At 38.9% G+C, this 26350-nt stretch overlaps 1 protein-coding gene across 1 annotated transcript in view; it reads left to right on the forward strand.

Moving 5' to 3' along the window:
• The window catches only part of FILIP1 (filamin A interacting protein 1), a 91449-nt gene extending 76649 nt beyond the window's left edge, over positions 1–14800 (forward strand). The window contains exons 4-5 of the mRNA XM_047103200.1: positions 8411–11216; positions 14594–14800. Coding sequence (XP_046959156.1) covers positions 8411–11216; positions 14594–14800 — 3013 coding nt within the window. The remainder of the gene's footprint in view (positions 1–8410; positions 11217–14593) is intronic.
• Positions 14801–26350: the final 11550 nt, after the last annotated feature.

Below are 26350 nucleotides of genomic sequence, written 5' to 3' on the forward strand. Positions count from 1 at the left end.
AGTAAGTAGTTATAGGGGCTTGATCTTATTCAGGTTTATTTTTTGGGTAGGAATATTTCTTGGTGGAAGTATGTACACATGTATACAATGTTTGGCTAGCTCTCTTCAGAGACATTGATGAACATTACCTACATCCATCATTTCTTTGGATATTGCAAAATAGTGGTCTTCTATAATTACTTCTTTATTTATTAATAATGGCATTCTATCATTATTTACTAACTAGATGATTTCCATAAAGAAAAACAACTTTAGGGGCGCCTGGGTGGCGCAGTCGGTTGAGCGTCCGACTTCAGCCAGGTCACGATCTCGCGGTCCGGGAGTTCGAGCCCCGCGTCGGGCTCTGGGCTGATGGCTCGGAGCCTGGAGCCTGTTTCCGATTCTGTGTCTCCCTCTCTCTCTGCCCCTCCCCTGCTCGTGCTCTGTCTCTCTCTGTCCCAAAAATAAATCAACGTTGAAAAAAAAATTTAAAAAAAAAAAAAGAAAAACAACTTTAAATTTAAGTGGGAACATGCTAATCTTATATATATATGTAATCTCATATATATACACATATATATACATACATATTATATACACACATACATATATTTATACATATACATACATACATACATACATACATACACATATTGGGATTTGGGGTGGGTTTTTAAGAATGCCTTGAAATAATATTAGGACTAGAGGTTTTCTAGTACCTGAAACATGTTTACCCCAGAACATGTTTTCCTACCAGCTTCCCCAACCCTAGCTGAAAATGTTAGACATCTTCTCTTTAGTGTTCCTACCTCTGCTTTCACATCTTTCTGCCTTAAGCTTAATAATAATCTATCTTATGTTTTCTATTATATTTTAAGTCACTCATACTATTTGTTTGCAACTTTTTTTCCATTTCTCTGACATTTGGAACACTTTCTAGGGCCTTTTATATTCTTTTTATTGCTACATTTTTTTATTGGGATATAATTTACATAAAATAAAATTTACCAGTTTTAATTACACAAATTGATGCATCTTGACTAATATATATACCATAAACAATCATAGAACATTTGGGCTTATACTTTTAAAGTCTTCTAGTTGAAAATAGTTAAATTTCTGAACATTTGTAAATGGTAAAGTCTCAAAATAAAAAGATCATGGTTTCATTTAGTATGAAAAGAAAAATGAGGAACACACTTAAGAATAGTTATTAAGAAAGACAATAGAATTTTGAAAATCTATTAGATTGTGTATTTGTCTTCCTTTCATCCTTTAAACAGGATAAAATGCTTGTTGAAAATTAAGAACTTGCCAAGAATAAATTTGATTTCAGGGTATCAAATGCCTGTAATGCTGATGAGAATCGGGGTACTAATTCATCTTAGTCTTGGTCTTCTGGTTTGTTTCCTTTTCATGCTAATCTTCCTAAAATCAGGGCATGGTTGAAGAATGGCAAGATGGGTAGAGAGGAGCTGGTAAGACCAGTTGGCACAAACAACACCTACACCCTTTCATTCTACTCCTTAAATAGCATAATTACATGGCAACGGTGCCCAGTAATGTAAAGCAAATGAATTAAGTACAGTGACATTGTAACTATTAGGAAATTGTTTGAAAAAGGAGACATAACCTGCCATAGTCATTATCTATTGTGAATAGTTATGTGGTGATACTTTTGAATGCTTGTTTAATATAAAAATGAGGATTTTTAAATTTTTTTTTCAACGTTTTTATTTATTTTTGGGACAGAGAGAGACAGAGCATGAACGGGGGAGGGGCAGAGAGAGGGAGACACAGAATCGGAAACAGGCTCCAGGCTCCGAGCCATCAGCCCAGAGCCCGACGCGGGGCTCGAACTCACGGACCGCGAGATCGTGACCTGGCTGAAGTCGGACGCTTAACCGACTGCGCCACCCAGGCACCCCAAAATGAGGATTTTTAGATAGAAGGGGAGGAAAAAACCCATCTGAAGTAGAAGGCTAAGTTGACTAGGGAGGGAGGTAGATGAATGGAAAGCAGTGCTCCCTTCCTTTGGCGCTCCAGTGTTGCTCCTAGTATATCTCCCTCCTCTTATCTCTCCTGCCAGACCTTCACTAGCTCCTCCTCATTCTTCCTTCTTTTTTTTTTTTTTGTAATATTTATTAATTTGTGTGTGTGTGAGAGAGTGTGTGCATGCGCTCAAGTGGTGGAGGGGCAGAGAAACAAGGGGACAGAGAGAATCCCAAACAGGCTGCATGGTGTCTGTGCAGAGCCCAATGCAGGGCTGGAACTCACGAACCACTGTGAGATCAAGACTTGAGACAAAATCAAGAGTCAGAGACGCTCAGTGGACTGAGCCAATCAGGCGCCCCTCCTCCCCATTCCTTTTTACCCCTTAATTTTAGGCATTTCCCAAAGTCTTTTCTCTATCTTTTACTTTTTCTCTTTCCACATAGTTTCTCCTTGGAGATCAAATTTATTTCCACACCTAAGGCACTGTCACCACCTCCTCTCTCCACTTACTGAAATGAAAATCCAAGAATTACCAAGCTTTAGCACTATACAAGTTTCTATGTAGGAAGGGATGGGTGACAAAAGAGCCCCAAGACCTCCAATAACTTTCTTTCTTCCTGAAGCTTCTCTCACTATAACTACTACTATTCCTCCCAATAGACTCCAGATGTACACTGCCCCAACATTCTGGTCCAGCTGTGGGTAAAATACCTCCTCTTGTTTCTCTGCAACAGAGGTTGGAAACTTTTCTTAAAAAGAACTAAAACAAGCAAGCAAACAAAATAAACAAAAAGCACACCAGAACCTATGTGAGAGACACAAAAGCCTTCCTTTAGTCTGGTCTACAAAGTATTGTTTAAGGTTCTAATATTCCCAGAGGCACTTTATAGGTTATCTAGTGGTTGTTCATCATCTGGTACTAAAGAGAGATATTAAGTGATACCTTCCCATCCACACAGAGAGGGCTCGATCTCTCAGCTTTGGTTTCCCACTTAGGAGATAACACCTCTTTCCTAGGCAACCAATGACTAGAATGACCACAGTCTTCAAGAGAGGCCACTGCTCACTAGATCAGAGCCACTTGTCGTCTAATAACCACTATTAATATCAAATTACTGGCCCAATAACAGCCACGATATCCATTCAGCAAAAATTTATACTCAGTATTGTGAGGGACTTTAGTTCACACATCTCTATAGAAGATGACTTGAGCTGTATTTCTAGATCAAGCTTATTTATTCTTTCATTTATCTATTCACTCACTATTTTTTGAGCACTTCCGATGTATCAGGCATTGTGCTAGGGAGCAAACAAGACAGACATGGCCTGTATCCTCATGCAACTTGTGTTAACAAAGTCAAGGGTGCCTGGCTGGTTCAGTTGGAAGAGCATGAGACTCTTGATCTCGGGGTTGTGAGTCTGAGCCCCATGTTGGGTGTAGAGACTGCTTAAAAATAAAGTCTTTTAAAAAGTTGTAAGTTGATTAATGTTATAAAGGTTTCAGGGTATTATGGGAGTCTATAAGAATGTATAACTTAATCAGGTTGGTCCTGGAAGGCTTCTGGAAGAAGTGACATTTAAGTGAAACTTTGGAAGGATGAAAACCAGCTGGATATTGTGCCAGAGTGAATGGAGGAGCGGGGAGGAAATACTAAGCAGAAGGCACAGCATATTTAAGGAATGTGAGCAGCTTAGATAACAGGGGGAAAGACTGGCTTCAGAACCTGCCAACATGGTCAGGAATCAAATCATGCTAGGCCATGTTATAGATTTTTCACCTCTATTCTTAGAGCAACAAGAAGGCATGGGAAGTTAGAGTTCCATTATAGCCTGTGATTATATTTAAATTTGGGTGAGAGTAAGTAATAATAATTATTATAATATAAACATAGCCAAAAGTACACTTGCTATGGGCCAGGCACTGTTATAAGTGCTTTTCCGTATATTAACCAATATGTATCTCACACAAACCCTATGAATCAGGTACTATATTGATGCCCGAGTTATAAGTGAGGGAAGTGAGGTATACATATAGGTTATATAAGTTGTCCAAGATCACACAGCTAACAAGTGGCAGGGCTCGTGAGGAGACCCATTAGGAGGCTGTTGCAGAATTATCAGCAGAAGATGCTCAGGGCTTTGGACAGGAGTAATGACAGGAGGAAGTCATTAGGGTAATAGGGTTAAGATGTATATGAGCTGTAAAATTTACAGGATTTACACCAAAAGTACTATATTTCTAATTGCTTGGTATACTGAAAAAATTATCTCATTATGGAAAGAACATTTAACATGAGATCTACCCTCTTAATTTTTTAAGTGTACAATACAGTATTGTTAAGTATTGCCTGGTACACTTTTAAACTTGACTATCTTGCTATTACCTCAATTTTCTACCAATACTATTTCTCACCAGTTTTTCCCATTCCTGTTAAAGGTATTATTTGTAGTTGTGCAGATTAAAAGCATCAAAGTAATTTTTTTCAATTTCTCTATCCCTTTTTCCTAGCAAGTGAACAGTCACAATGCCCATGCCAGTTACCTTTTGCAAAGTCTTCACAGTTCATCCATCTTTCCCATCCCCGGTGTTCTCCCTGTAGAAATTTAAATGCAAGTCTGTTTGCACAGAAGGTTATTGGCAGGCTGTCTTGACTGAGTCACACAACTTTACCTTGGTTATGGATCTAACCCTCAGCTAAATCAAAGCTGTAACTGAATTTTGGGAGAATGCAGAGAATGGGCTGTGTATTGCTGTAAGAGCCACTTTAACTGAGAGATGGGAATAATTTAAGAAGTGATAGAAGAGGGAAGGAGAAAGCTTAATGGGAGAAAGAGAAAGGGGAGAGAGAGAAGGAGAGAGAGAGAGAGAGAGAGAATCACAGCTAAGAGGACATGAAAAAATGTGGTTTCTTGGAAGCCAGATTCCTGCGATGGTCATGCTCTAGCTCACAGGATTTCCTACTCATGAGAGAGCCTTCTACTTTTCTCTGGCTGAAAAGTTAATACCCCAGGTTTTACACCAAAGTTACGGAAATGAAAATATTTACAGTGTAAACACAAAAAGCATTGGACAGACTTTTCAGATACATACTCTTTAGTTCTTATATTTATTTTTGTGTTTTATTATATCTGTGTATAGAGTCTGTATGTCAGTCACTTTACTTCTACTATCTCAATTTTGAGAACAATTCTATGAGGTAGGTATAACATCCTTGCTTTACAAGTGAAAAAACTGAGGGTCAAAGAGTTTCAGCAATTGGCCAGAGGTTACAGTCAGAAAATGACAGAGCCAGAATTCAGATGCAGCTGTCTGACCCCAAAGCCCATGTTTTAGTTACTCCAACCCACTGTCTGTAATAGCATAGAGGCATAGGATATTTAAACAAATATCTTTAGAAATTTTAACATTTTAAGCTTAGAGTTGAAAGCACTGATGTTTTCAATGAATTACCTTTGATAGTCTTGTTAAGGCTAAGGAATTTGAAAATATCCCCAAAAGTATCTCCCACTCTATAGTTCTGTGACATTATTTCTTTTTTTTTTTGTAGAATTTTGCATTTCATTTTTTTTATTTTTTTTATATATATGAAATTTATTGACAAATTGGTTTCCATACAACACCCAGTGCTCATCCCAAAAGGTGCCCTCCTCAATACCCATCACTCTGTGACATTATTTCAGTTGTTTTGACTTCAAGTAAAAAAGAAGATGATCAATAAAATTCTCTTTACACATGTAAGAACCACAGTTAATGAAGCGATTACAGTATTACTCATGTGAACCCAAAGGATTTGAAAACAATCTTTTTCTTCCATTGTAAGAATAAAGTCATAATGGGTTTGGGAAATTATGCATTTATTTAATAGATGCTTAGACACAAGGATATGTTTTGTAAAAGTAAATTCCATAAAAAATCTTAATTATATCATCAGAATCATTTCTATAATAATTCTTTAACACCACAAATAGCTTCAATATATGTTCAGTCATTTCTTGTACAATGCAATGTGAGACTATTAGCTTCTATTTACTTGGTTAACAGCTAATCTAGTCATAAATATGAAATAAATCACTTTAAATAAGTAAGGTGCAAAATATATTGAAAGAATAAAATATCCTTAAAACAAATACAGGTTGTTTACAACTTGCTTCTCTGATATAAATATTAATATTAAGAAGCATTCTTATACTATATAAAGTAAATATGATTATTTTATTTTATCTTATTTTTTATTTTTTAAAATTTACATCCAAATTAGTTACCATACAGTGCAACAATGATTTCAGGAGTAGATTCCTTAGTGCCCCTTACCCATTTAGCCCATCCCCCCCCCACAACCCCTCCAGTAACCCTCAGTTTTTTCTCCATATTTATGAGTCTCTTCTGTTTTGTCCCCCTCCCTGTTTTTATATTATTTTTGTTTCCCTTCCCTTATGTTCATCTGTTTTGTCTCTTAAAGTCCTCATATGAGTGAAGTCATATGATTTGTGTCTTTCTCTGACTGACTAATTTCACTTAGCATAATACCCTCCAGTTCCATCCATGTAGTTGCAAATGACAAGATTTCATTCTTTTTGGTTGCCGAGTAATACTCCATTGTATATATATACCACATCTTCTTTATCCATTCATCCACTGATGGACATTTGGGCTCTTTCCATACTTTGGCTATTGTTGATAATGCTGCTATAAACATGGGGGTGCATGTGTCCCTTCAAAACAGCACACCTGTATCCCATGGGTAAATGCCTAGTAGTGCAATTGCTGGGTTGTAGGGTAGTTCTATTTTTAGTTTTTGAGGAACCTCCATACTCTTTTTCAGATTGGCTGTACCAGCTTGCATTCCCGTATGATTATTTTAATTCCATTTTTATGGATAACTGAAAATAACTATTAAAATTGGTGCAAGTTATGAAGGGGAGTGGGAGATACAGGCTTCCAGTTATGGAATGAATCAGTCAGGGGAATAAAAGGTACAGCATAGGGAATATAGTCAATGATATTGTAATAGTGTTGTATTGTGACAGATGGTAGCCACATTTGTGGTGAGCATAGCATAATGTATAGAGTTGTTGAATCACTATGTTGTGCACCTGAAACTAAAGTAACTTTGTAACTATACTTCCATAAAAAAAAATTGGTGCACATTGATTCATCAACACAAGGATAGTAAATAGTTATTCTGGTGTATTTATATTCCTACTTTTTTAATGCTATACATAAACACCATAGAGAAAATGTATTTCATACATGTAAAACATAATAATTCCTGTAGCTGCCACATTTTTATATTGATAGTAATTGATTTCCTCCCAACCTAGTTCTCTATTTAAAGTTTTTGTTTAAATCCAGAAACTGAGCCAAAATTCTGTGCCAGTTCTTCATTAACTAGTTTATGTAGATCAGCTTTCTATCAGAAAGCTTGTCTTGCTCTGTTCCTATCAGGTGATAGTTGCATACATAATTAAAAAGTCCCAAGGTTCTTTTTGTTCTGCACCTTCCCTTTGACTTAAAATAAAATTATATATATATATATATATATATATATATATATATATATATTTAATGTGTATTCATTTTTGAGAGAGAGAGAGAAGACAGCACAAGCAGGGGAGGGACAGAGAGAAAGGGAGACACAGAATCCAAAGCAGGCTTCAGGTTCTGATCTGTCAGCACAGAGCCTTGACATGGGGCTTGAACCCACGAACTGCGAGATCATGACCCGAGCTGAAATAGGAGGCTTAACCAAGTGAACCACCCAGGTGCCCCATAAAATAAAATTGTATTTTGAAGTCATAAGATGTAGAGGTGAGGAGCAAGGATTCTGGATCCTGAGTCTGAATCCCAGAATTGCCACCTACTGACTGTGGGAATGTGCAAGAGCCCTGTCTCACATTCCTTATTGGGATGACAGTAGCAATACATGTCTCAGAGGATTGCTGTGAAGATAAACACATAACACACATTGTGCTTAGAATACAGAAAACACTATTTAAATAGCCACTATTATTGTACAACCTAAGTGTTACTCAATGGTTATGTTATTGAAGTATAATACATTTGCAGAAAAGCACTCATAAGTGTTCAGGTTACTGAAATTTCATAAGCTGAACGATCCTGTGTAACCAACACATAAGTCATGAAACAGAAACCAGTACCTGAAGAGTCCTTTTCATGCCCACTTCTGGTAACTACCCCTCCCCAATGGGAACAAATAACCTGACTTTGGATTAGTATCCTTAATGACTATCTGTTAAAGCCTTGATATTGGAGCAGTTGGTAGGTATTTATTGTAATAACATTTCACTTTTTATTTAATATCTAAGACAAACTTTTTTTGCTGATGAATCTTTTAATATGTATAAGAATAAATATATATGACATATGTATAATATAATAACAAACTATAATATCTTAATATATTTTGTTTCCTAGGTTGAAAAAGCTCCTTGAACAAGAAAAGGCTTACCAGGCCCGAAAAGAAAAGGAAAATGCTAAGCGACTCAATAAACTAAGAGATGAGCTTGTGAAACTCAAGTCCTTTGCACTCATGCTGGTGGATGAAAGGCAAATGCATATTGAACAACTTGGCCTGCAAAGCCAGAAAGTACAGGATCTTACTCAGAAACTGAGGGAAGAAGAAGAAAAGCTCAAAGCCATTACTTCCAAATCCAAAGAAGACAGGCAGAAACTGCTCAAGTTGGAAGTGGATTTTGAACACAAGGCTTCGAGGTTTTCTCAAGAGCATGAAGAGATGAATGCTAAATTGGCTAATCAAGAGTCTCACAACAGGCAACTTAGACTCAAGCTGGTTGGCTTGACTCAGAGAATTGAGGAACTGGAAGAGACCAACAAAAACCTTCAAAAGGCAGAGGAAGAACTTCAGGAATTAAGAGATAAAATTGCCAAAGGGGAATGTGGCAACTCCAGCCTTATGGCTGAAGTGGAAAATCTCCGGAAGCGTGTGTTAGAAATGGAGGGTAAAGATGAGGAGATCACTAAAACTGAATCCCAGTGCAGGGAATTGCGGAAGAAGCTGCAAGAGGAAGAACACCACAGTCGGGAACTCAAACTTGAAGTCGAGAAGTTACAGAAGAGAATGTCTGAACTGGAGAAATTGGAGGAAGCATTTAGCAAGAGTAAATCTGAGTGTACCCAGCTACATCTAAACCTGGAGAAAGAAAAGAACTTAACCAAAGACCTGCTAAATGAGCTGGAGGTGGTCAAGAGTCGAGTTAAAGAACTGGAATGTTCTGAAAGTCGATTGGAAAAGGCTGAATTAAGTCTAAAAGATGACCTTACAAAGTTGAAGTCATTTACTGTGATGCTGGTTGATGAAAGGAAAAATATGATGGAAAAAATAAAGCAAGAAGAGAGAAAAGTGGATGGACTCAATAAAAATTTTAAGGTGGAACAAGGAAAGGTTATGGATGTAACTGAAAAACTAATTGAAGAAAGTAAGAAGCTTTTAAAACTGAAATCTGAAATGGAGGAAAAGGTGTACAATTTGACAAAAGAAAGAGATGAGTTAATAGGTAAACTGAAAAGCGAAGAAGAAAAATCCTCTGAATTGAGCTGCAGTGTTGACTTATTAAAGAAGAGACTTGATGGAATAGAGGAAGTGGAAAGGGAAATAACAAGAGGAAGGTCTCGAAAAGGATCTGAGCTCACCTGCCCAGAAGATAACAAGATTAAGGAACTAACACTTGAAATTGAGAGACTGAAGAAACGCCTCCAACAATTGGAGGTGGTTGAGGGGGATCTGATGAAGACAGAGGATGAGTATGATCAGTTAGAGCAGAAATTTAGAACTGAGCAGGACAAGGCTAATTTCCTCTCTCAACAACTGGAGGAGATAAAGCACCAAATTGCCAAAAATAAAGCAATCGAGAAAGGTGAGGCTGTGAGTCAGGAAGCAGAGCTGAGACACAGATTTCGGTTAGAAGAAGCTAAAAGTCGAGACTTAAAAGCCGAAGTACAAGCTCTTAAAGAGAAGATCCATGAATTAATGAACAAAGAAGATCAACTTTCTCAACTTCAAGTGGATTATTCTGTCCTTCAACAAAGATTTATGGAAGAAGAAAATAAGAACAAAAACATGGGGCAGGAGGTCCTCAATCTGACCAAAGAGTTGGAGCTTTCAAAGCGTTATAGCCGAGCTCTTCGACCCAGTATGAATGGGAGAAGAATGGTGGATATTCCTGTGACGTCAACTGGAGTGCAGACTGACGCGGTGAGCAGTGAGGCGGCAGAGGAGGAAACACCAGCAGTATTTATACGGAAATCCTTTCAAGAAGAAAATCACATCATGAGCAATCTTCGACAGGTAGGATTGAAAAAACCTATGGAACGATCCTCTGTTCTAGATAGGTATCCTCCAGCAGCAAATGAGCTCACTATGAGAAAGTCTTGGATTCCATGGATGAGAAAAAGGGAAAATGGGCCCCCAATCACTCAGGAGAAAGGGCCTCGAGCAAATCCCAGTCCAGGGCACCCAGGAGAACTGGTCCTTTCACCAAAGCAAGGCCAGCCTCTTCATATTCGAGTGACACCAGACCATGAGAATAGTACTGCAACTTTGGAAATAACAAGCCCAACATCTGAAGAATTTTTTTCTAGTACCACTGTCATTCCTACCTTAGGGAATCAGAAACCAAGGATAACCATTATTCCATCACCAAATGTCATGTCTCAAAAACCAAAAAGTGGAGATGCTACTCTTGGCACAGAACGAGCCATGTCCCCGGTCACGATTACTACATTTTCTAGAGAGAAGACCCCAGAAAGTGGAAGAGGTATGTTTGCAGACAGGCCCACATCCCCCATTCAGATAATGACAGTGTCTACATCAGCAGCACCAGCTGAGATTGGAGTCTCTCCTGAATCCCAGGAAATGCCCATGGGAAGGACTGTCCTCAAAGTCACCCCAGAAAAACAGACTCTTCCAACTCCACTACGGAAATATAACTCCAATGCCAATATCATAACCACGGAAGACAATAAAATTCACATTCATTTAGGTTCTCAGTTTAAACGATCCCCTGGGACTTCAGCTGAAGGAGCAAGTCCAGTTATTACTGTCCGACCTGTCAACGTGACAGCTGAAAAGGAGGTTTCCACAGGCACCGTCCTTCGCTCCCCTAGGAACCATCTCTCATCGAGACCTGGTGCGAGCAAAGTGACGAGCACTATCACCATAACACCGGTCACAACCTCATCTACTCGAGGAACCCAGTCAGTGGTGAGTAGAAGAGGCTCCAGAGTGGAGGCTGAGGGAGGGAGAAGTGACTTGTGAGAATCACCCAGTGCCCAAAGTACAACAAAAGCACATGCCTCTCGCTCTACCTGAGCCCACTAGCAGATGTTTCCTAGAGGACCAGCTACACCAAGACATGAAAATAAAAAGTGGCCTAATGTTTTAATAAATTGAACTCATTTTGAGGGAAAATTTCTTTTTTTTATGTAAAGTATGAAGACCCCCCAAATTCTTGCAAATATGGCCTCTTTATAATGTCAGCATACGATAATAATCAGGTTTAAAGTTTAGTTTTTTGTTTAAAATACTTTTAAAAATGGAGACTGAGAGAAATGGTCAATATGCAGGAAGAATTAAAACTGCCTCCTGGGTTATATTTCTATAACCTAAAATATTCAATATGTGGTTATGTATGGCCATAGTCATATTTTTTTCCAAAAATAAGATTAAAAGTTCTCAATATTAACTTTTTTAAAAGTAAAAAAGTGGGTTTATATGTCTAAGCACTATATTTTATTAATAGTATCTTTCAGAGAGCAGATGCTTGATAAACATTTATTTAATAACTAGAAGGCTAAATGAGTGATTATGAAAAAGCATGTCTCAGATATAAAAACCAGAGCTTAAAAATAAATTCTGTTTTTAGAAATACTTCCAGTGATTGTCTTCATTTACTTGGGACAAATTAGTAAATTAAATTATAGAAGAACATGTACTGTTTAGATTTTAATTTAAACCAATAAACTAGAAATTATTATTCCTAGATTCTGAACAAATTCTGTCCCATGTATTAGAAACTCTTAGGAAAGACAGGAAGCTTATTATTTAAGTATAGAAACTGTGGCTTATTGTCCCATATCCTCAATTAAATTTACTTTAATTTTCTGTGTACCAACACAGATTCAAGACAGACTTCAAAGTGTGAATTACTAATTGCTTTGTTGGTAAAGGTTTCATTACTGGCTCTATAGGAGCCAAATAGCATTCAGAATTGCTCACACTTCTTGAATGGTTCAGTATAATATTGCTTTTTAAGTAACACAGAGCATAGTTTGCTTGTGCATGGTCACTTCTCTCTAATAATTTTTATAAAAAGATAGTGGAGGTTTAAGTTGTAGCTCAGAGCAGATTTTCTGCTGAAACATCTTAGTACCATTTTAAGGGTCAGATCAAAATAGCTTTACTTTCTTTAGCAACATTGTTGGCTACTGATTAAACCCATATACAAACAAGATTTCAAAACAACTGTTTAGGATTTATAGGCCTAAAGGATGGCCCACTTAATTCAGATATGTCAGATTCCATAAAATCAAGGATAACAAAAAGTTTGGGACGCCTGTCTTAGAAATAGAATAGTGAGACTAGTTCATTTGTGCATGTATTTATTCAACATTTATAGGGTGTTTAGCTACACTCTGGGCACTGGGTTTGGTGCCCAACTGCAAAGAGGACCTTTAGAAGTTCCTAGCTTAGTGGGAAAGGCAGGATTGGAACCTACCTAGTGGTTCTATGATAGAGGTATGTACAAAGGAACCCAGAGAAGACTTCCTGGAAGAGGAAGTTTTCACAGATAAGGAGAAATTTTTTAAGAAGGAAAAGGGAAAGAGTATGTAGAGAGAACAGCCTGTGCAAAAGTGTGGCTCTGTGAAGAAGCCTGACATGTTCCAGGAAAGGTGACCATTCCCATTGTACTGCAGCAGTTGGGTGTAGGGACATAATGCAAGAACAGAAAATACAGAGGCAAACTGGAGTCAGATACTGAAGAGAGGTATGTGGCTTATTATGAAATTGACATTTGATCTCATAGAGTAGACAAAGGGAGCCATTGAAAGGGTATTGATGATTAAAAAAAAAACTACATTACTTATGTTTTAGAAACATATGTCTATAAAACAATTTAAAGATAAATTGGAAGGGACAAAGGCTGAGGACAGGGATACTGTTGCAATCTTTCAGGCTAGAGACGGTATAGGCTTGAACTGTGGTAGTGAAAATGAGGACAGAGATATCTTAAAGATAGGATCGAAGATTTCGTGACAAACTGAGTATAGAGGGTGGCTCTGAAGTTTCTGGTGTGGCTCTATGGGTAGATAGGATGAAAAACATAGGAAGGCTACTCTTCGGGGACAAGATAAGTCATGTTTGGGGCATTTATATTTGAGATGCCTGCAAGACAGTGGAAATGTCTGGCAAGTGGGAAATATAGATGTGTATTCCAGAAGATCATTGAAGGGACTGGAGCTCATCAACACATGGGGTGACAAATGAGGTGATTCTCAGGGTAAATGTGAAAAATTAAAAGAGAGCTGAGAATGGAGCATGGTGACACCCACGTTTAGAAGAAAGGAAGCTATGACAAGGAGCCAACCAGAGATTGAATAGGAGTCATCAGACAAGAGGTGAATGTGTGAGACTCCAGGAAGAAGGTATCACGGGCAAGAGAGTTTTAAAAGAACTTCAAAAAGAAGGGTATGGCCAGCAGTAACCGTAAAAAATGAAAAGAGGGGCACCTGGGTGGCTCTGTCTGTTGAGCGTCTGACTCTTGGTTTTGGCTCAGGTCATGATCACAGGGTCATGGGACTGAGCTCCACGTTGGGCTCCGTGCTGAGTGTGGAGCCTGCTTGAGATTCTCTCTCTTTCCCTCTGCCCCCTCCCCTGCTCACATACTCTCTCTCTCTCGCTCTCTCTCTCTCAAATAAAAAAATAAGGGGCACCCGGGGGCTCAGTTGGTTGAGCGTCTGACTGTAGCCCAGGTCATGATCTCACAGTTTGTGAGTTCGAGCCCTGTGTCGGGCTCTGTGCTGACAGCTCCGAGCCTGGAGCCTGCTTCAGATTCTGTGTCTCCCTCTCTCTCTGCCCCATCCCCACTCATGCTCTGTCTCTGTCTGTCTTAAAAATAAATAAAACATTAAAAAAATAAATAAAAAATAAAAAAAATAAAAAATAAAAAAATCTTTAAAGAAAATGAGAATCCAACATCATTAAGAGGTGGAGGGAGACCTGCTTCATCCACTCCAAGAAAGTGCAGATAATTTGGGGGACAGTGGGAGTAAAGTTGCCTGAGTTTATGCCAGATGGCTGTATTTTCTCTGTGAAATAGGAGTTAAGGTCACTTCTGGAAGGGTAGATAGAGGAAGTGGGTCAGAGGCTTGAGAAGAGAAGGAAGTTTGGCATAGGTGTTTCAGGACATGGAAAAGGGAGGCAATCAGAGTGGATTAGATCCCGACTCCAAGTTTCTAACCATTTTATCTGGGGAGGTGTCATCTGTGGGCATTCCTGTCTTGCTAATGCTCAGGTTGACGGCAAATCCAGGCAGAAACTCACCAGTATCTCCCTGTGTCTCTATATTTTCTCTCTTACAGTCAGGACAAGACGGGTCATCCCAGCGACCTACACCCACCCGCATTCCTATGTCAAAAGGTATGAAAGCAGGAAAGCCAGTAGTGGCAGCCCCAGGAGCAGGAAATCTGACCAAATTCGAGCCTCGAGCTGAGACTCAGTCTATGAAAATAGAGCTGAAGAAATCGGCAGCCGGCAGCGCTACCTCTCTTGGAGGGGGGAAGGGCTGAGGGCAGTGGCTGAGGGGGTATGTTGTGCAGATGCTACTGCTGCCGTGAAAACGGACCTTCGTCTGTTTGTGCCAACTCTCTACATGTACTAACAAGTTTTAAATATCTTGTTTATAAAATAATCGACTAATAGCCATGTGTGTTTCCTATTTTGTAAATTTGTTTTGATGCTAGAGAAAAGAACTAACCAGCAGAGCTACAGTTTGCTGTGTGCTTTGTTGAGGATGCTGGGCCTGAGGCAGGGCCTGACTTCTAGTCCCATTTTTGCTCTAGAAAGTGGACCCACCAGTTAATCCATCTGAATCTCAGTCTCTTTGTCAGTAAGATATGTGAGCTGGATCTCATCATCTCCAAAGACAGATCCCATATTTCCTAATTGTAAATCAGATTTAATAGGCCTATCTCCACAATAATTGATTTTTCAGAAATTCTATTATGAAATAGGAAATAGTTTAACAATCGTCATTTGCCTCTATCAGATCCCGAGTTTGCTTCATGTGCTGGAAAAAACATCTCCTAGCTCTCACAGGGCCTGGACCTCTAAAGTTTTGCAAAACTAAAGCCTCTGGGATGATTTCAGGAAATAATTTGAATATGAAATAAAATGAAAATGAAATATGGAATCCTAAAAACAGAGTTTTACTTATTTGTGTGTGTCTGTGTGTACTAAAGAGGTTTTGGCCATCTCCAAAACATTCCCAGAATTTTAGAGATGATAATTTTAGAACCACTAATGTCAAACTCATGCTCTATTCAAGTGTGCAATTGATTTAAATTGTGGAGCAGTTTGAATAGAGCTGCCAAATGGCCCTTCTATCCATTACAACCTCAACAGAGGTTGTAATGGATAGAAAATAGAAGAAAGTAATTGTGATACACTAATGCCAAGAAAAAAAATGACATCATGCACAGCTTAATTGAATTCAAATATTTTCCTCAGTTGAATGTGGACTTTACTTGCAAATACAGAACCAGTTCGTGATTGTGGTGTGTGTGTGTGTGTGTGTGTGTGTGTGTGTGTGTGTGGTGTGATGAAATGAATTATTATTCCTGTCAGTTTTACTTATATTTGTATTATTTTCATTAATTTCAAGCATGTTTTAATAAGCATGAAACTGTGTGAATGCAAAATGCCAGGTGTCTTTGTGAGAGGATTAACCATGTTATTAAAGTGGACATTGTGCTTCCTGGTCAAATAACCACAAATGAGCTCAAGGCTAATAACCCGCAGCTTAGCATCTGAGGTCTCATGTAGGCAGCACCTTTGTCAAAATTTTTAAGCCAATTGAGTGAACTTTATAAAAATACAATAACTATAAAGTTACAGGTTGTTATTTTTCCACTTCTGAATTGTGAGGGTTCCAAAATTATTTGTATAGTCCCTGCTGTTGATATTTGGGGAAAGATAGATTTTTTTAAAAAAGATATTTGATTAGCTTTTATCATTAAATCATCATGCTTCATGATAAAGAGGCTGTTCTTTGAGTTCTTTCCATACCAATTTCCTATCTCTTGCAGAACTTGGACTTGAATTGTATATGATGGTGGTAGATGCCTCACAGAATTCATACATTTTTTTTTAATGTTTATTTATTTTGAGAGAGAGAGAGCACAAGCAGGAGAGGAGCAGAGAGAAAGAGAGGGAGAGAGAGAGAGAGAATCTACACTGTAAGCACAGAGCCCAATATGGGGCTTGATCCCACAACCCTGGATCATGACCAGAGCCAAAATCAAGAGTCGGATGCGTAACTGACTAAGCCACCCAGGTGCCCCCATATTCTTTTTAATCAGGTATCTTATTGCCTGTAGCTTATCAGTTCTCAGCATATGTATTAAAAGATGTTGAGTAACCATGCTAACATGCCATAATAATGGGATTTCAAGGTAGCAGGAGAGAGACTGAGAAAAATGATTTTATAAAATGTGATTTTGAGGGGCACCTGGGTGGCTCAGTTGGTTAAAGGTCTGACTCTTGATATTTGCTCAGGTTATGATCTCATGGTTCCTGAGACCCAGCCCCTGGTGGCCTCCACACTGACAGCACAGTGTGGAGCTTGCTTGGGATGATTCTCTCTCTACTTCTCTCTCTCTGCCCCTCTCCTGCTTGCACACTCAAGCCTTCTTTCTCTCTCAAAGTAAATAAATAAACTTTAAAAAATGTGATTTTTGGGGGGCGCCTGGGTGGCTCAATCGGTTAAGCGTCCGACTTTGGCTTAGGTCATGAACTCGCGGTTTGTGAGTTCGAGTCCCGCGTCGGGCTCTGTGCTGATAGTTCAGAGCCTAAAGCCTGCCTCAGATTCTTTGTCTCCCTCTTTCTCTGCCCCTCCCCCACTCATGCTCTGTCTCTCTCTGTCTCAGAAATAAACAAACATTAACAAAAAAATTTTTAATGTAATTTTTAACAAGTTTAAACAAGATATCTTTCCATTTCCAATACTGACTTGTATTTTCTTAAAAGGAAATTTTTCCCTTTTATAAAGTGCACAACCACCCCTTTGAGGAAAGAAAAAAAGGATATTCAATCTTTTGAAATGCTTCTTTGGCATTTAGGGTATTTAGTGTTACTGTGAACAAATGGTGTCAAAAATGAAAACTGAGACATTATATTACTTCTGACTCTACCTGTCATTCTCCAATGACTTTTATTAGAATCTATTGTCACCGATGCTGTTTTTTGCTTTTACCCACTCATACCATGCTTATTTCATTCCTGCCTGGAAGTCCATACCTGCCATCTGCAGGGAGAGTGCCCTGAAAGGCTTAGCAGTGCATGTACAGGATGTTTATACATCTGGATGCTGGAATAGAGTCATCTACAAAGTACAACTGCTAGGAAAACTTGGCAGAACAGCACATTCACTTTTAAGAAATGGTAAAGAGCAGCCATGGCAGTGTTTCTTCGTAATTTTATTTTATTTATTTATTTTTTTAATGTTTACTTATTTTTGAGAGAGAGAGAGGAAGGGCGCAGAGAGAGAGAGAGAGAGAGAGACAGGGAGACACAGAATCCAAAGCAGGCTCCAGGAGCCTGACGTGGGGCTTGAACTCACAAACCATGAGACCATGACCTGAGCTGAAGTCAGACGCTTAACCGACTGAGTCACCCAGGCGCCCCTATTTTAGAACCAATTCTACATTTATTGGATAGCTTTGTTTTTTGTTTTGTTTTGTTTTTTAATTTTTTTTAACGTTTTATTTCTTTTTGAGACAGAGAGAGACAGAGCATGAATGGGGGAGGGGCAGAGAGAGAGGGAGACACAGAATCGGAAGCAGGCTCCAGGCTCTGAGCCATCAGCCCAGAGCCCGACGCGGGGCTCGAACATACGGACCGCGAGATCGTGACCTGAGCTGAAGTTGGACGCTTAACCGACTGAACCACCCAGGCGCCCCAGGATAGCTTTGTTTTAAGCCACATATTAGAAATGAAATCCACTGAGAATAGGAAGTAGAGGATTAAATGCACTCCAATTCCAGCTTCCATTTGTGAGGATAATGTTTTTACAGTGCAACTTGATGGGTTTTTATAAGAATGAATGGGATTAAAAGGTTAGAGTCTTTTCCCTGTCCTGGAACACAGTATTGTTCCAGGGCCTCATCAAGGCTGCTGTGTACAGCTGCTGTGCAGGTCCCACCCTAGGGATGGGGGGAGTGTGATGGCTCCCCCTGTGGTTGTGCAGGGCACAATCTGCACAGCTACACAGGAAGCACTGGTCTTCCCCTCCAGAGAATAGTTTTTATGGGTTGACTATTTCAGCACGCTATGATGGTGGCCATTTAGCATGCATGGTATAAGAAATGTTCCTGGGGCGCCTGCGTGGTTCAATCCATTGGGCATCAGGCTTCGGCTCAGGTCATGATCTTGCAGTTCATGGGTCCGAGCCCTGTGTCGGGTTCTATGCTGACAGTGCAGAACCTGGAACCTGCTTCAGATTCTGTGTCTCCCTCTCTCTGACCCTTCCCTGCTTGTGCTCTGTCTCTCTCTCTCTCTCTCTCTCTCTCTCTCTCAAAAATAAACATTAAAAAAAATTTTTTTAAAGACATGTTCCTGTATGGGACATGGCCCTAAGGGTATTTATCATTTCTTGAAAATGACCTTTCTGTCTAGGTCACTTGCTTAAACAGACTCATTCAGTTTCTGCTGGTAATTTTATTACATTTTCAGTGAGGGCAAGTTAATGGATAGCAACCAGACTCCAGAGGTTTTAGCGTATTCATTAACAGCAGGTCTTACTAGATCTCTTACTTGAATGTCTTCAAGAAAGAAGTGAAAGAATGGCTTTGATGTGTCATGTGGGAAGAGTATAGTTGCAGGGAAATGAAAACATATCCAAGAATATAAGATGTACAAAGATTTGAATTTCTCATTTCCTCATAGGTTTAGAACACTGAGGAAAGCATGAGACTTCCCTGATCAGAAAAACCCAGGGATGTTAGATAAGAAGACTGCGCTTATGTGGGAGGTTGGAGGGCAGAGAGAAGGATGGACACAGAGGGGGTTTCCCAGTAAACAGGAGCACACAATTCCAAATTTTCCCCAACCCAGATGGAATTCAGGGTTTCCCCTCCACAACCTCCTCTAGGGTTTCATTGTTGGTTATGTCCTCATCCTCTGCTGTTTCAGTTTCTCCTTTTTACCTGCTACTTCCGCACAGGATATAAATATGCTCTAGACTCTTCCATTGGAGTACAATTCTTCCTTCAGCCATGGAGTCCTCTATAGCTGCTGCCCTGTCTCCTTTCTGCCCAGTTAAGCCACAGACCAAACACTCAACCTTTTCTGCCTCCACCTCCACATTTCCATTTATTCCTTAACTCTTTTTTTTTAATTAATTAATTTATTTTGAGAAACAGGGAGAGAGATAGAGAGAGAGAGAGAGAGAGAGAGGAGAGAGAGAGAGCAGGGGAGGGGCAGAGAGAGAGGGAGAGAGAGAATCCCAAGCAGGCTTTGCACTGTCAGCGCAGAGCCTGATGTGGGGCTTGAACTCATGAACTGTGAGATCATGACCTGGGCTGAAATCAAGCATTGGACACTTAACTGACAGAGCCACCAGGTGCTCCAACTCCTTTAAAATTTTTTAAAAAAGTTTATTTATTTATTTTGAGAGAGAGAGAGAGAGAGAGAGAGAGAGAGAGAGAGAGAATGAGCTGGGGAGGAGCAGAGAGGGGGACAAGAGATCAAAGCAGGCTCTGTGCTGACTGTGGAGAGCCCAACATGGGGCTTGAACTCACTAACTGTAAGATCATGACCTGAGCTGAAGTCTGATGCTTAACTGACTGAGCCACCCAGATGTCCCTCTTTTAAAAATTTTATTAGTATAATTCATATACAGGGGCACCTGGGTTACTCAGTTGGTTAAGCATCTGACTCTTGATTTCGGCTCAAGTCATGATATCACAGTGTATGGGTTCCAGCTCTGTGCTGACAGAGAGGAGCCTGCTTGGGATTCTCCCTCTCCTTCTCTCTCTGCACCTCCTCCACTCACTTGAGTGCATACTCTCTCTCTCTCTCTCTCTCAAAAACAAACATTTAAAAAAAGGTAATTCATATACAAGGTTAAACTATCAGCCAGCACTAAAAGAAAATTAAAACCATTCTTCCTTATCTCACTCCCCTTTTCCCTCAGTTTTACTCCCTGGAAAACATCATTTCTAACTCTTAGCTGTTTTTCTGGTGTTTATCTACATATTTCTAAATAATATACTTGTATTCTTTGTCAATGTAGACATTATTTTCTGTCTTCCCATTATTGCTTTGATGGTTGAGGATGCTCTCATATGTCACCTCTGTCCTTTTTCCCCATCCTCCCAGTATGATTACAACACGAATTTTTTGATAAATTATCAGTCAGCATTTATATGTTTATGTATTTATGTGTTTACAGTGTAAATTTAAACACTGTTCCCTGTTGGGGCAACTGACTGGCAGAACTCATGACTCTTGATCTCAGGGTTGTGAGTTCGAGCCCCATGTTGGGTGTAGACATTGCCTAAAAATTAAATCTTTAAATAAATAAATAAATAAATAAATAAATAAATAAATAAATATTGTTCCCTGGTGAGGCATATAGTATACTATGCTTGTGTTTCCTTTCTCTTGCCACTTTTCACCCATCAATAGGATAATTATTTTAATTTTTCATCTACTTTGTTTTCTATGTATCTATCTTTTTTTAAAATGCTCCTATAGACCTGCCAAACACCTATCAATGATTTTTCCAAACACTTAAACACATAAGTTTCTTAATTTTGCCTTGGGGCTTTCCTAGTTCAGCCCATTAGTTTCCTAGTTTAGCTCTCTGCTTCCCTACTTAGCCTTGGATTGGTCATGCTCTAGGCCAGGTTATGCTATTGTCCTATTGTTCTTTTGCCTAAGTTGAATCCTGTTTCCTGCATTTTTTCTTAGCATTTTGCTTACACATCTATCTGCATATCTATCTATTGAAGTATGGTTGATCCTTGAAAAATATAGGAGTTAATGGCATTGACCTCTAGTGCAGTGTAACTTTTGACTCCCCAGAAACTTAATTACTAATAGCCTACAGTTGGCTGGAAGCCTTACCAATTGCATAACCAGTCAATTAATACATATTTCATATGTTACATGTATTATATATCGTATCCTTACAATAAGAGACAAGAAAATATTAAGAAAATCATAAGGAAGATTAAATACATTTATAGTATTGTACTGTATTTATGAACAAAAATACACATAGAAGTGGACCTGCACAGTTTAAACTTGTATTGATCAAGGGTCAACTGTACATCTTCCAGTAGTTTTTGAAGAAAAAAAATCCCTCGGTAACCTTCTTGGGGCAGGCTACATGTATTCTGGGAATAGATCAGGGAAGGTGAGATGAAGAATCTCACAGTAAAGTGTGCAAACATTTTTATTCCCTTGCATTTAGTCTATGCTTCTCTTCATATGCGTAGGTCTAGAACTTCCTAGGTTAGTTTTTTGTTCTTTGTTTTTTGTTTTTTGGTTTTTTTCCTAGAAAAATAAACCTTGGGTTCTGGTCAGGTGACTAAGACATCTAATCTCTTTTGGTTTTCCTTTGATCTCTCTGACCACTCCACCTCAGTCTCTTTTTCTGGCTCCTTATTTTATGCATACAATCTAAATGCCATTGTTTTCCTTATCTCTCCCAATTTCCTACAATACATGCTCATTCTGGTTATTTTATGCACTCCCATGGCTTCAGTTAATCACCCATATGTTGATGGCTACCAATCCTCTATCTCCAAATGCTTATCCAACATTGTACTATATATCTCCAAGTTAATTTGTTTGGAAACAATTCTTGGGGTACCTGGGTGGCTCATTCGGTTGAGTGTCCATCTTCGGTTCAGGTCATGATCTCATGGTTCATTAATTCAAGCCCCCCATCAGACTTGCTGCTCTCAGTGAGGAACCTGCTATGGATCCTCTGTCCCCCTCTTTTTTTGCTCCTCCCCTGCTTGAGCTCTCTCTCTCTCTCTCTCTCAAAAATAACTAAACCTTAAAAAAAAAAAAAGCAATTCTCAACACCTCCTCCATCCTTCTTCCAAGTCTTCTTCTCCTTACTATTCTGCATTTCAGAAGTGATATCCTGATCCACTCAGTCACCCACACAAGAAACCTGGTAGCCATTCTAGCCTTCTTCTCCCACAACCATCAAGTAGACTCATTCAGCAAGTCTCTCACAGTCTGATCCCCTATCACTTCTATCAGCTGGACTCACATCTCCATTTCCCCTGCTACTGCCTAAGTTGAGGTTTTAATTACTTCTCATCTGGATTCCTCCAATGTGCCCCTAACTGGTCTCAAAATCTCTAGCTTCAAAACTCTCAGATTCATTTTTCATTTTGTTTTCCAAAGTTCAAGTTGATCATATCACTCCTCTATTTGAAAACCCTCCAAAGGCTCCTCATTACCTAAAGAACACAATGCCAACAACTCCATATGGCCCTTGAGGCTCTTTGCGACCCGGCTCTATCCCTCCCTGATCTTTGAGCATCCCTCCCATTCCCTTTCCCTTGCCTGGACTCCTGTTCCCCAGCTGGACAGAATGGCTTGTATACCAGGCCAGTCCACCTTTCCTTGACTTGTTCAATTTGTCCCTTCTCCCTACTTTTCCTTCTGGTGGTTGTGGCCATCTCTGTTTAAAATTTCTTTTAAAAACATTGCCTCTACTAGAAAGACAAGCCATTATTTCAGAATCTAACCTGGGTTTTAAAGCCTGTCCACTTCGTAAAAAACTTGGCACTTTACTGTAGAGAAAGAAAACCAGAAGTTGAAGGATGGCTGGAAGTTGCAGAAGAAAGAGGTGTTCTCGCTTCCTGCCTTTGTCTGCAACGCAAACCTGTGAGAATGTGGAGGGTCCTGACAAATCATGCGTGAGAACATGGACATAAAGAGATGGTGAAATTAGAGGAAATTCAGGTACTGCCATTCTGGGTAGTGTGAGTTATGTCTATTTCCCTTCAAAGTCATGATAGGCCCATAATGGGTGCAGAACAGCCAGGGATCCTGGACTGGGGAGTTGTCATCTCTGAAGCCATCACACTACATGTGGAGAACTTAGGAGCACTGAGAGCTTTCTAACATAGACAGATACTTGAATGGATTACAAATTGCTCTTTCCTCACCCTCTTGAACTCTCCCAGAGGCACATGAAAGACACTTTAGGGAAGAGAAATTTTCAGGTGATTTGTCACGCTCTTCAGGTTCACGAAGGACCTTCTAAAATAGGCCAGGAGAGGCTCTTGTTTTAAAGGACCAAACAACATTACCAATAGGCAGGATTTAGATTTAGGATAGATATTAAGGTGAACACCCAGAGAAAGTGGATTGCTGAACAATGGACTAGATACCTGATATAGACCTGAAAACCTGGAGATCAGAGTAAGGTTGTGTGACCTTTGGCAAATTGCCTTACTTTAGCTTATGGTTTAACATTTAGCTATAACCATTTATGATTCTGCCATTCCTCCTTATAGTCAAAGGATAGGCTTCACTATTTAGCAAGAAACTTAAAACATTCTACCATAGCACTTTTCCTAAGAACTAATAAATAATTTCTTATCTGGTAAATGTAGTTTTGGCCTTTCTACTTGTGCTAATGTTATATATGTATGATAGAATTGCAAAATCAAGTGCTGGTAATAGTGGAACCAGACTTTAGAGGTCAAGAAGATAATTATCTCTATGATTAAAGATGGAAACAAAATCGAAACCAAGAACAAAACAAAAAAACTCCAAGGTTTAGAGGCGTCCAACCATCTTATTAGTGATGGTGCCAGGTTTTCCGTGCATTATTCATTATTTCATATGAGAAACAACCTCAGGTGAGCGAAGTATGTTTTCATATATAGACTAAAACATCCACACTCACTAGGCCAAAATAATATTGCCAAAGGATTTTGAGATATTGAGATAGCTATGTAGAAGCTATATGTGTCAAAGTTTCCATAACAGTACTTTGATAAATATTGTTGTTTTTATCTAAAAAGCACAGGCCATTCCCAACTTTCACATATACTATTATTTTCTATGCTATTCTGTGACCAGCCATAGACTGAGATCAACCTAGGCATTTAGCATTTGTGTCCAAAAAGGTAGAACATAAGCAATCTTAACTCAAATGCTTAACTATTTTCCACCATTGAACTTTGACTTATAGTTAATGTTATATGTGAGATAATTAGTTCCAATTTACTTGTATCTAGAAATAGTGAACTATGTGAGAGATAAGGATTAAGTTGCCTAAAAAAGAAGTTACCAGTCATAACTGATATTGGTAACTCTGCAACCTGGAGAGGTAAGGGGATGGTTTGGGCTGATGATGGAGTGGGAAATGTTTTGGAAGGAAGCAAATAAACTATTAGATGGTTGAGAAACCCCAAGGGAGTGTATTTCATCTGGTTCAAAAGTTTCCTCAAGCAAATGACAGAACTGATTAGCGGAAGTATTTTTAATTAGCTGAGCTGAATCCAAAAGAAAAGAAGGAATACAAGTCCAAGTCAACAGAGGAAGTTTATTGGACTTCCTATTTAAAACAGATGTTTTCTCAGAACTCTGATTAATTTCTGAATGTGATAATAACAGGAATGAATACTGAAATAGTTTATTAAAATGAGAACCTTAAAAGAAAACAATATCTAGGCACTTTAGAAAACAATATCTAAAAGCTCTAGGACATTTTTTAGGTGACTAAATAAATAAACATGCAGACAGCATGTTAAAGCTGGTGTTGGGTCCTAGTGGAGAGGAAGAACAGCACAGCCCTAAGCCTGTGCATTGCCCTTTAGGCAGAGCCCACAGGGAGTAGGGAGCCATGAAACAAGGGAAACAGGTCATAAGCCAGCCAAACTGAAGCAAAATCCAAGAGGAAATGTTTTCTGTAGTAATTTGGTGTGCAGTTTCCTGTGGATAAAGCAGCCCTCCTTTGCAGAGAGAAAGTCCTGCTATAAATTGAACTTCTATCTTAGTCTTTAGTGTGTGAACTTAGAGGCTATCTATTAAAGCGATCTTGTCTCATTTACTAGAATAGACTTTTAAAATTCAGAGCTCAAGTGTCCCCTTGCAGAGAGCTTGGCAGAGTATAAACATATGTACTGCTTGGGAGGAAAACATTGACTTTCCAGGGAATACATCTTTCCTACTCCACAGCCAAGGAGCTCTTCTGGGAAGAATCAAACTTGCAATTTTTTGCCATGTTGCCACACTCTAGCACTCAAGAGAGAGTCTCCCCCAAACTTCTCCCCAAATCCCATCTTGCATATACAACTTTGGATCTCAAGTCATTTGGCTGGCCAGTAGTTTGGGATTACCACCCAAGGAGCATGAAGAGTAAGATCAAGTGTAATTAGGAATTGATAATATGTTGAACTTCCTTTCCATGGACATCATCTAATAGCTGGTGTGTTCATGTTATGAATTCATGTTATTGTGAAACATCTTTTCACAGTAATATCATAATTACAAATAATGTATTAATGTGTTACCTGAAAACACATCAAGATAACACTTGAAAGAAACATACAGAGGAAAGTGTCTGTAAGGGCTTTTGGTAAACTGTTAATGTCAAAAATACATAAAAATCCAATGTCCCCATATGTGTACACTGATTAAGATTTACAGTTTTCTCCTTCTTCCAATTAGGAAAAAGGAAATGATGTTATTAACTGTTGGCACATCAGAAGGCCCTAAATTTAAGTACTTTGCTATTTTGAGTTTGCGATAGAAGTAGAAATTAACTATGGCCTTTGGTCTCAACCTGTCTATTATATTCTCTACAAATTACTAATGTCAGAAAAATGTTGTCTGTAAAAAGAGAAACCTTATTGAAGAATTATACCTGATTTTACTCAGGTTACTTCAGAGGCCCCAAATGACCTGTATTTGGGTCTAATTCTGAGATGAAATGAAGACAAGCAGGAAATGGAATAAGATTTGCTCACTGACTTTGTAACTTCAGTAAAATTTATATCATTATTTTATTGTACTGAACCATACAAAAAGCCAAGGAAAGACTTGAAACTCTGCCCTTTAAAAAAAAAAACAAACCC

The sequence above is a fragment of the Lynx rufus genome, unplaced genomic scaffold (assembly GCF_022079265.1).
Source record: "Lynx rufus isolate CCGP_SWC_20201006 ecotype Redwood Valley unplaced genomic scaffold, mLynRuf1.p SCAF_6, whole genome shotgun sequence".
Lineage (NCBI taxonomy): Eukaryota > Metazoa > Chordata > Mammalia > Carnivora > Felidae > Lynx > Lynx rufus.